Raw genomic sequence first — 10,000 nt, forward strand, 5'->3', positions numbered from 1 at the left:
GATCTGCTTGGCTGATCAGAAAATCTCACTTGGCTGTCATGTCGGATGCTTGTATGTTGTGCTCCTCTCTCATATCGCATCTTATCAGTTGTGACTGATCTCGTATGTTTGCGTTCGTTGTTTGATTCGGCGGTCGGCGTGTTTCCGCTCGGAGCCGCAGGAAACTCAACGAGAGGATGCAGCGGTGACAGACGGAAAAGGGAACGTGCGGATGGGGATAAAACGAAGGCGGAGACAGAGGGCAGGAAAAGAAGAAGGGGAGGAGAGAAAAAAAAAAAGAAGAAGAGGGACAGAAATAAGGTTTACGTTAGCGGCTGGCCTCCGAGATGATTTTCCATATCGGCAGGCCAGAGGGAGCGGGCAAATATGATTTTCTCCTCAACATGCCGACAGAAAACAGACAGAGAGGGGAGGAGATGACAGGATAGAGGGAACGGGGGGGGGGGAAAAGAGGAGAGAAGGAAAGAGAGTGAGATGAGTAAATGGAAAAAGATGGGGAAGTGGGACGGGCAGAGAGGAGATCTGAGAGAGCGAGAGATTAAAGAGAGGCTGAGGAGAGAAACTGAACAAGGAATGCAAAGTATTTACACCGCTGAAACGTACTAATCAATATCGCTGCTACTGTTGGAGATCCTCGTAACTCCGATTTGTCTGTTTTTCTGTTCTTTTAAATGAAAGTTTATGTGATAATTTGCATGCTGGGTAACTTTCACGGCCCTTGGACCCGCTGAACGCTATCGAAATGCATCGTATAATTTCGAAAATGCATGGCTGCTCATCCGAAAACAAGTCGTTTCTTTTGTCAAAAAAAATGAAGCAGTGCCTTACATAGTTGAGGTACAGAGAGCAGTGTGTGTGTGTGTGTGTGTGTGTGTGTGTGTGTGTGTGTGTGTGTGGTGCGCTGCCAGGGGGCCTTGTGAAACCAGCCTGAGTCTTATATGAGCTGTATTTTATTATGACTGGCTGAAAGGCCACTGATCTACAGTTGTACAAGAGAGGATTTGGAGCAAAAAAAAAAAAAAAAAACACTGTAAAAATATCCTGTCTGAAAGAGGGTGAGAGAGAGAGAGAGAGAGAGAGAGAGAGAGAGAGAGAGAGAGAGAAAACAAATGTCTTGAAGGGAAAGTTTTGGCGGAGTTTCCTAAAACAGCCAGAGCGTTTTTTTAAGTTTTTTTTCTCAGAATTTATTATGACTACGGAGGGTGAAAATATCGAGCGGCGCAACAACACAGGGATTTCTACTTTTAAATTGTCTGGGTATGCATACAGTGTGTGTGTGTGTGTGTGTGTGTGTGTGTGTGAGAGAGAGCGAGTGTGTTTATCAGTGTGTGTGTTGAAGCTTGGGGAGGGGATTTTGGGATCCAGCTGTAAAAATACCCCCCCTCTCCTTTCTCACTCGTCTCCTCTCTCTTTCTCTCTCTCTATTTGTCCCATGCCCTCCTCTCCAGGGGGGCTTCACCTCTCCTTGCTCTTCTCCTCATCGTGTGTGTGTGTGTGTGTGTGTGTGTGTGTGTGAGACAGCGACGGCCACAGCAGAGAGCGGAGAGAGTGAGACAGATCGGCAGACAGTTGAAGGCACTTGTGGTTGTGGTTGTTTGGGCGTCGGGTCGTGGTTGAGGTGTGTGTACTGTACGTGTGTGTGCTCACGTGTGTGTGTGTGTGTGTGTGTGTGTGTGTGTACTGTACGTGTGTGTGTGTGTGTGTGTGTGCATGTAGACTCTGAGTCAGATGCGGACTGTTGTGGTTGCGGTAATTGTGTCTGATGTGAGGCAGTGTTTATGGGTAACGACCCAACCCAACCCACCTCTCCCCTCTCTCTCTCTCTCTCTCTCTCTCTCTCCCCCTCTCCCTCCCTCTCTCTCTCTCCCTCTCTCTCCATCCAGTGACTAATTACCTGATTCCCTGTGGATTTGTTTCCTCCTTCCCCTACAACTGTTCGGGTTGTTCCACTAAATGAGAACACGCTGATAAGTGCAGATTCATTCAAACTGAGCCAAACTGAGCTGAGCCTGTTCGCTCTTCCCCCTCCCCGCCTCCGAAACCGTTTGTTTCAAAAGGACCTGAAAGTCTGAACCTGGTCTTAGTCTCGTCTTTAGGCTGGGTTCACACCACGGGCCTTCATGCTCATTTCCAAACTGCTGCTCATATCTGAATTTTCTGGATGACTGTTCATATCTGTTCTAGGATGCAACTCATATCTCATACCAAGATGTGTGCTGAGTAACTCTCTCTACCTAAGCTTCTCATATTTCCTTTTTTGTATATGTGCCTTTGAGTTTAACTGAATCGAGGCGTTTCCCCAGATACAAATCGAGTCGGCTTTCTTTCTGTTGTTGCGTCCTCCATACAAACGCTGGCTCAGCCAAGCTGCCTCGGTGCCAAAATCATGACAACTGTCTCAGGTGAATGACATAAGATGTAATTACTATAATTTAATATACTATAATGTTCAAAAGACATGCCTCTGGATCCAGTTTTGTAACATATATCCATGCGGTCCAGACTGGAATTGAAGAAATGCGAGTCCATGAAGGGTGTTTGCTGTTCACAGTCAGATCTGTGTCACATGTGAGGGGGGAAAAAACAGAAGTGGGACACTTCCAGCTGCAGTGTGAACACAAGAACGGAGATGATCTCGTAAGTGAGATGTTTCGGTGCGACAGACCCTACGTCAGTACAGAGCAGGTATCAGGCAGAATCCAATTTTTCGCTTTTATTCGACAGCTGAAAGTAGAGATAGACAGGAAAGATTGGGGGAGAGAGAGGGGAATGACATGCAACAAGGGTCCTGGGTCGGATTCAAACCCTGTGTCTTGCTCAAGGACACCTCTGCAGTCTTATTCCCCCCCCCCCATGTGGTTCAGGATTTGAACCTCTAACCCCTAACCCTCTCTCCTCTCTGTCTCTCAGGTGCTTCCTTCATGGGTTCCTTCCTGGCCAGCAGTTTGGGGTCCCCCCCCTCCCACCCTGCTCACCCTTCAGGGCCCCCTGCCTCGCCCTCCTCCCCCTCCTACAGGGGCGGACCCCACTCCAGCGCTTCCCCCATTTGGTTCCCCCATTCACACGAAGGTAAGACACACACACACACACACACACACACACACACACACACACACAGAGAGCAAGGCAGCCCAGAGTGCTTGGGTCTCTGGTTAATCCTGGGTCTTGGTTTGGGATTAGATAGAGACGGAGTCATTAAGTGGTTTAACCAGCGCTGAGCTGAGGCCAAACACACACAGCAGCAACGCCTCAGAGGATGCTACTTATAGACACACACACACACATCACCCACACACACACATCACTCCATTCTGGCTCTGAGTCAGCAAGCGTATGGCTTTGTGTCTGTGTGTGTGTCTCCTAGTTCAGTGTTCGAACTCTTAAAACTCATACACAAGCAAAACGTTGTTCCTCTCTTCTCTGATATCTCCTTCAAAAAAAATTGGAAATCTGTTTTGTGCTTCTTGCCTTGACACACACACACACACACACACACACACACACGCATACAGTGTAATAAATAACATTATAATCGACAGTAATTCAAAAAGCAGCTCGATGTCGATCCCTCCTGCTGACACAATCCTACGCTGTCGCTCCCCTTTTCACCCCCTCTTCCCCCACCTGCTTCTAGGGGTGAGCATCAAGTTTCAGGACCCTGCTCCCCCCCCCCCACACACACACACACACACTCCCCCCTCCACACACACACGCACACCTCCCCCCCTGAAACTTACCCCCCATTTCTACCATCCTCTCTTCTTCCACAGCCCCCTCCCCTCCGACCGCAGCCCCACCCTCAGGGCCCCTTCTGGGCTAACCGACCTCCAACGGCCCCCTTCCTGATCAGACATGCAAGCACACTCACACACACACACACACGCACAAACACACACACACGCACACATGCGCATCCGCATACATCATGTCCTCTTTTGACTGTTAACCGTTTGTGGTCAACAAGTGAGGGTGACTTAGTTATCTGTCCCTTTCAGGTACATGTGTGTGCATGTGTTTCTATGTGTGTGTGTGTGTGTGTGTGTGTGTGTGTGTGCATACAAGAGCATTTCTCTACTGACAGTGAGATGAGTCTAAGCAGATAAATCCTAAACTGACTTCAACAGAAAGACAGCTTCCGCTGCAGGCAGTGTTTCTCAACTAACTGAAAACGGCCAGAATCAGAATTTCACGTTTCACCGGTTCCTAGCAAACTGAGCGAGCGATAACGGCCGGCGATGTCGCTGTGGAAAATGACTTGACGTGGTCCGAACTGTGTCGCTGAGGTACACAGTGGAAACCAATCAGCTTTCAGTGTGGGCGTAATTTTTTATTTTGCGCTCTTTTCCCGTGTCGTTTTCCTATGAAAATGAGTTTCTAAACCTAAACTTAGAAAAAACACATCATAGTGTGCAATCTAATGCTCTAAAAATCAACCTTTAATCAGATCTGACAACTGTATCAATTATGACTTAATTTCCAGTATAAATTAAATGGTCTATCTGCAACCACTTGACCAAACAGTAGCTTGCCTATAGATTTGTTAGGAAGCCCAGTTTTCCACTAATAGCCACAGATTAGAGGTTTGGTATAACTGAAAAATGTCACTGAAATCGAGACAACACCGCCAATGTTTGAGGCAAGAGAGATCGCTGTCACTGTGGAGAGCTTCATTGAAACTACTAGAGACTATACTATTTACTTTTTTCGTGCCTTTCTGCTGTTCACTCAATACTCAGAAAACGTGTAACATGACGTCAGTAAACTGCAGACAGCAGTTAAACAAACAAGCCGGTCTGTGATGCTTTATAGGAAAAGACCTAGAGAGTGGATAAGTCCCACCTTACAGCCCCACCTTATTTTTACAGTAAAAAATCTTGCCTAATGCAGCTTTAAAGCATGAATGCAGACAAGGGTTTTTATTTGTACAAATGCCTCACTTGTAGCTCATTGGGCGTTAAATAGCAACAGTTAAGCCCCGAAAATGAGCGACTTAGTGCTAATGTCGCCCAGAGTGACTGTCTGGAATCAGATTCATAGAAAGAGTCGGAGAGCGAGGCTGCAGGAGAGAGGAGAGAGAGAGAGAGAGGGAGAGAGTGGAGAGGGAGGGAGGGAGTGTGGAGGGAGAATGTGTGTGCCTATCAGACAGATTTTGTGTCTGTGTGGCTCACCTTTGATGTCTGAACACACACACACACACATGCACGAACACACACGCACACACACTACAAATGATTGTTTTTAAGAATTCAAGCCAGGGAGCTCCGGTAGGCGGTCTGCCAGCTGGCCACGGTCCAGAGAGTGGAGCCTCGCCAGCACAGAGAGGAGAAACCTGGCCGCCACACACACACACACACACACACCACACATACACACATGTACACACACACACACACACAGTCACAGATGAGACATATTCACGGACAAATGCACAGTTGTGCGCAAAACAACACATATTCCCTCTCTCACACACAAACTCACACACCTATTCTCTCATACACACACACACACACCTATTCCCTCACACACACTCGCTCGCTCTCTCGCTCTCCCTCTTCCACACCTGTCCTCGTCTTTTCTCCTCTCCCCGTTGCTCTCACTCCTCTCCTTACCTCCCTTTCTTCTGTCCTCTCATCTCTGCCATCTCAAAGCTCTCCACTTCCCTTTTCACTTCCTCCTTCATCTCGTCCACTTTACCCCCCCGCCCCCACACACACACACACACACACACACACACACCTCCCCCCTCTTCCCCCTCTTCCCCCCAGCCCCTCCCCCCTCACATCTCACAACAGCAGATTGGGGCTTTTCATATTGACAGCCCTACTCTCTCACTCTCTCCCTCTGTCTCTCTCTCTCTCTCTTTCTCTCTGTTACGCGGTCAAACACTTCCTCCCTTGCCTTCTTCCCTTCCCTCCCTCCATGCCTCTCATTTCTCCCTCTCTTTTTCTGTCTCTCTTTCTTCTTCCCTCTCTTTCTCTTCTTCCTCCCCTCTTTCCCTCTCTTCCTCCCCTCTCTCCCTCCCTCCCTCCATCTGAGTTTTATCACTCATCATTACCCGGGGGATTGGCTTTAGATGGCTGATAGAGCCTTTTGGCTAATTGTCGCCATTTAGATTCACTGGTTGTTAACCAGTCAGAGTAATCACACACACATACACACACACATATACACATACACGCTCATGCATTCACATACAGCATGCACACACATAAACACACTCGCAGACACGCTAACTCCCACACACACACAGTGAGAGCAGTGAGGGGGTGTTGGTGGTTTTGCAGTGCGACTGTGGAATGCGTAGGATGAGTTTTTATGGAGTGCTGTTTACTTTGGCCACCACCGTTAAACTTTTAACGGCTGCCAATTAACGGGCCGGCAAGGACACTCTGTGGGGCATGAAACCAGCTGCCGGAGGACACACACACTCGCTCTCTCTCACACACACACACACACGCACAATCCAAGCCTTTTGGCTGCTTAATGTGGAGATGTGTGCCCTCTGTGCGGTGTATATGCGTGTGTTTGCATGCTTGTATGTGAGCTCACACGTCACCTGTGTGTGTGTGTGTGTGTGTCGGTGGTGGTTTAGCATTTTCCCCCCCCACATAAATAACCCCCCCACCCATCCATACACCCATCCTCCCCCATCCCCACAACCAAAAAGACCTCCTCTATCCCAGGATGCAGTTCAACGTCCTTGAAGGCGAGGAACAGAGTGGAACGACCATTTACCTCCCAGTGACCTCCTGGGAAGAGCTGTGTGTGTGTGTGTGAGTGTGTGTGTGTGTGTGTGTGTGTGTGTGTGTGTGTGTGTGTGTCGGGGGGGGCGTGCAATGGTTCATACTATTTGTCTTGGGTTTGGGAAAAATGTGTTTTGTAGAAGAGCAAATTCCATCCAGTTAAATGCTGCGAACTCTTGGCAGCGGCTGTCGGCTGTGGTTTTTGTCACCACTTTGTCCACTGTAAATAATGTCAACTCGTGTGGTGTGTTTGCGCAAAAAGTGCATTTATGGTGAAAGTAGCACTAACCGGCCATATTTTTTCTGCGTTTTCCAAAATGGCCCCATTTCATGATAGATTGTAGAGATAAACTGTTTGTTTAGAGGGCTGCTGAATGTCGATGCTGGAGAGAAACATCAATTCTTTCTCTCTCTCTTTCTCTCTCCCTCCCTCTATCAGGGTATCCCCGCTATTCAGGAAGTCTTGCTTCTCCCTTCCTCCCCATGAGTCCCCTGGATCACCATAGCAACGGTCTCTATGGACAGCACCGCTTCTATGAAACTCAGAAAGGTAGGTGTTGGTGTGTGAGAGTGAGAAATAGTGTTAGATGTAATACTTTAAGCTGCTTAATCAGCACTCACCACAGAAATAAGAACAGCTGGTAACTATCACAGAATCCAGTCTTTCAAGTTGCCGACTTCTGATTCCTTTTTCTCCAGATATCATTACAGAAACACATTGTGAAATAGTAATTTTAATGAAACTTCATGAAAAATTGTGTTTTGAAACAGCCACATTGCAGCTGACATTTGAATCCTCTCTAGATTTTTATGAAACTCTTAAATCAAGCGATCCATTGTCAAATTCCTGTCTTTTTTCCAGATCACTTCTACCTGAGAGGCCTTCCTGCCCAGCCCGCTCTGCTCTCCGCCAATCACAGCCTTCCGCCTCTGTCCAGGACCGCCCCCGGCCACCCGCTGGGCTCCTGCAGCCGAGAGACGGACACGGGCGGAGGAGGAGGCGGGGGAGGCGGAGGAGGAGGCGGGAAGAGCGCTAAGGAGGCGGCGGAGAAAGGCGTGTCGTCTGCGTCGAAGGAGAAGGAGCGATCGAGCAGCAAGGAGCGGCACCAGGAGAGCAAAGACAAGCACCATCAGCTCCACCATCACCACCCTCATCAGACGAACGCCGCCACCACGCCACCCGGCCACCACCAAGCGTACCCCCACCCTCACCACGCGCTCCCCCCTCACCTCACGCCGCTGGGCAGGGAGGAGGACCACAGACACTCGCTGGAGCGACACAAAGAGTACAGAGACAGCGACTCGGCCGGTCAGGGGACAAAACACTTGAGCACCTGTAAACTGTCCGGCGGTTCTGCGGCGGAGACGGGAACCAAGGGGGGAGCGCTGAGCAGTTGCAGCGGTGGGGGGGGTAGACCTCCATCGGGAGGTGCCAGGCGGTGCTCCAAGGAGGGACCGGTGAGCGGGGAGATGAGGATCAGCGAATCCCCGACTTCCTCCTCCGAATGTATGAGGAGAGGAGCAGCCGCGGCGACAGCCATCCTGGCGCCTCCAACCCCCTACTCCATGCCTCCTCCTCCCCCTCCGCCACCCCCTCCTCACCCCTTGCACATGGGCTCCGCTGTGGCAGGCGGGTGGCTGCATCACCCCCACCACCACCCGCACCCCGAGTTTTACTGCCCCCCGGCCCCTCTCACCCTGGCCACCTCCAAAGATCCAGCGTCCGCCCCTGGAGGGTCCGGCAGGGAGGCGAAAGTCACCGGCCCCACTTACGTTCCCTCGGTCGGGCCGCTGGGAGACATGGCAGCCCCCGGAGCAGGAGGAGGTGGGAGGAAAGGAGACGACAAGGGAGCTGAAAAGAGCGGAGGAGGATCCTATGAAAGTCCTTCTCACCTCCTCAGCCAGCCCAGCAGCTGCCAGAGGAAGGATCAGTCCCAGCCGCACCAGCAGCAGCTGGGCTACGGCAAGGCGGACAAACCTCCCGACTGGAGCCACAGCCACCAGACGCAGCACTCTCACAAAAACAACCCCAACCCCGGAGCTCAGTCTGAGCTGCGGTCCTGCAGCCTGGAGGCCTCGTCTTCCTCCAGAGACGTGGAGGTTCTGGATGATATTTATCGGCCCTCGCTCCCTCTGGAGGCCCAGGGGACGCACCCCGCCGCTGGACACGGCACATCCAAGAACGGCCCCTACGCCAGCACCCCTCCCTTCAGGGACTGTTCCCACTCAGGTCCTCATCCTGACGGGAAGGTGGGGTCGGGGGCGGCAGTTCCGAGGGAGGGGCAGAAGGTTGCTAGGATACGGCACCAGCAGCACAGCAGCCATGGGGCCGGTACAGAAGAGAAGGGAAGAGACGGTGGACAGACGGCAGCCTCCTGGGGGGCGCGAGGCGGCCACCAAGAGGACCAGAGGAAAACCTCCCATCATGCAACAGTTGGCAACAGTGAAGTAAGAGGGGTCAGCAGCAGGGCTCCAAACTCCCACCACAACCAGCCCCAGTCTCAGCCGCCTCCCCCTCAGTCCCGCTCCTCTCCCCACCCCACCGAGGGCGAGGGCAGCGCCATGAAGAATCTAATGAACTACAGCTCCCAGCAGCCTTTGCTGCTGCCCCAGCGGAGCCCCTTCGGAGGTCTGGGCTGCCTCAAGCAGGGCGGAGACAGATCGGAGAGGGGGGAGAGAGGAGGCAGAAGCAACGCCTCCCCGCAGGACCCCCCCAAACAGCCGCTCCCTCCCCGCCGAGGCTCCGCCAACGAGGGGGAGAGAGGGGAGAGAGGCGGGAAGGAGACGGGGGAGGCGGGGGAGGGGGAGGTGAGGCAGCCTCCGGTGGGGATCGCTGTTGCGGTAGCCAGGCCCCCCCATCGTCCCCCAGACACCCCCCCTGGACACAGCAGACAGGGCAGGGTCCTGCCCAGCATGAAAGGTCAGACGGCATCTATGTTCCTCGCTCTGAAAGTCAATTAATGCTATTTCTGTTCTCAACTGCGTTAGAGGAAAATCCACCCTAAAACACACAAACAGTTGATATCTAACAGTGTTAAGAGTATCCAAGGGTGGATTTCTTCCTTTAAAGGAGCAGAGAAACTTTAATTCCCACAGAGAAGTGACCACAATGTCTGCAATAGGCTATGCTTGGGGGGTTTGAAAAGTTGCCATCTCCTGATATTTTGGGTGTGTGTGTGTGTGTTGTTGAGGGTTGCCGTAAGCGTGCTGACACTCCCTCTGTTGTATTTGCGATTCAGGAGTGTCGCGCTCTGTGT

At 51.5% G+C, this 10,000-nt stretch overlaps 1 protein-coding gene across 1 annotated transcript in view; it reads left to right on the forward strand.

The window, feature by feature from the left end:
* Positions 1-10,000, forward strand: part of bahcc1b (BAH domain and coiled-coil containing 1b) — a 58,212-nt gene that overhangs the window by 19,672 nt on the left and 28,540 nt on the right. Inside the window, 4 exon segments of the mRNA XM_078290951.1 lie at positions 2,911-3,069; positions 7,183-7,293; positions 7,606-9,663; positions 9,983-10,000. The exon segment at positions 9,983-10,000 is cut by the window's right edge and continues 94 nt beyond it. Coding sequence (XP_078147077.1) covers positions 2,911-3,069; positions 7,183-7,293; positions 7,606-9,663; positions 9,983-10,000 — 2,346 coding nt within the window.

Source organism: Centroberyx gerrardi, chromosome 20 (assembly GCF_048128805.1).
Source record: "Centroberyx gerrardi isolate f3 chromosome 20, fCenGer3.hap1.cur.20231027, whole genome shotgun sequence".
NCBI lineage: Eukaryota > Metazoa > Chordata > Actinopteri > Beryciformes > Berycidae > Centroberyx > Centroberyx gerrardi.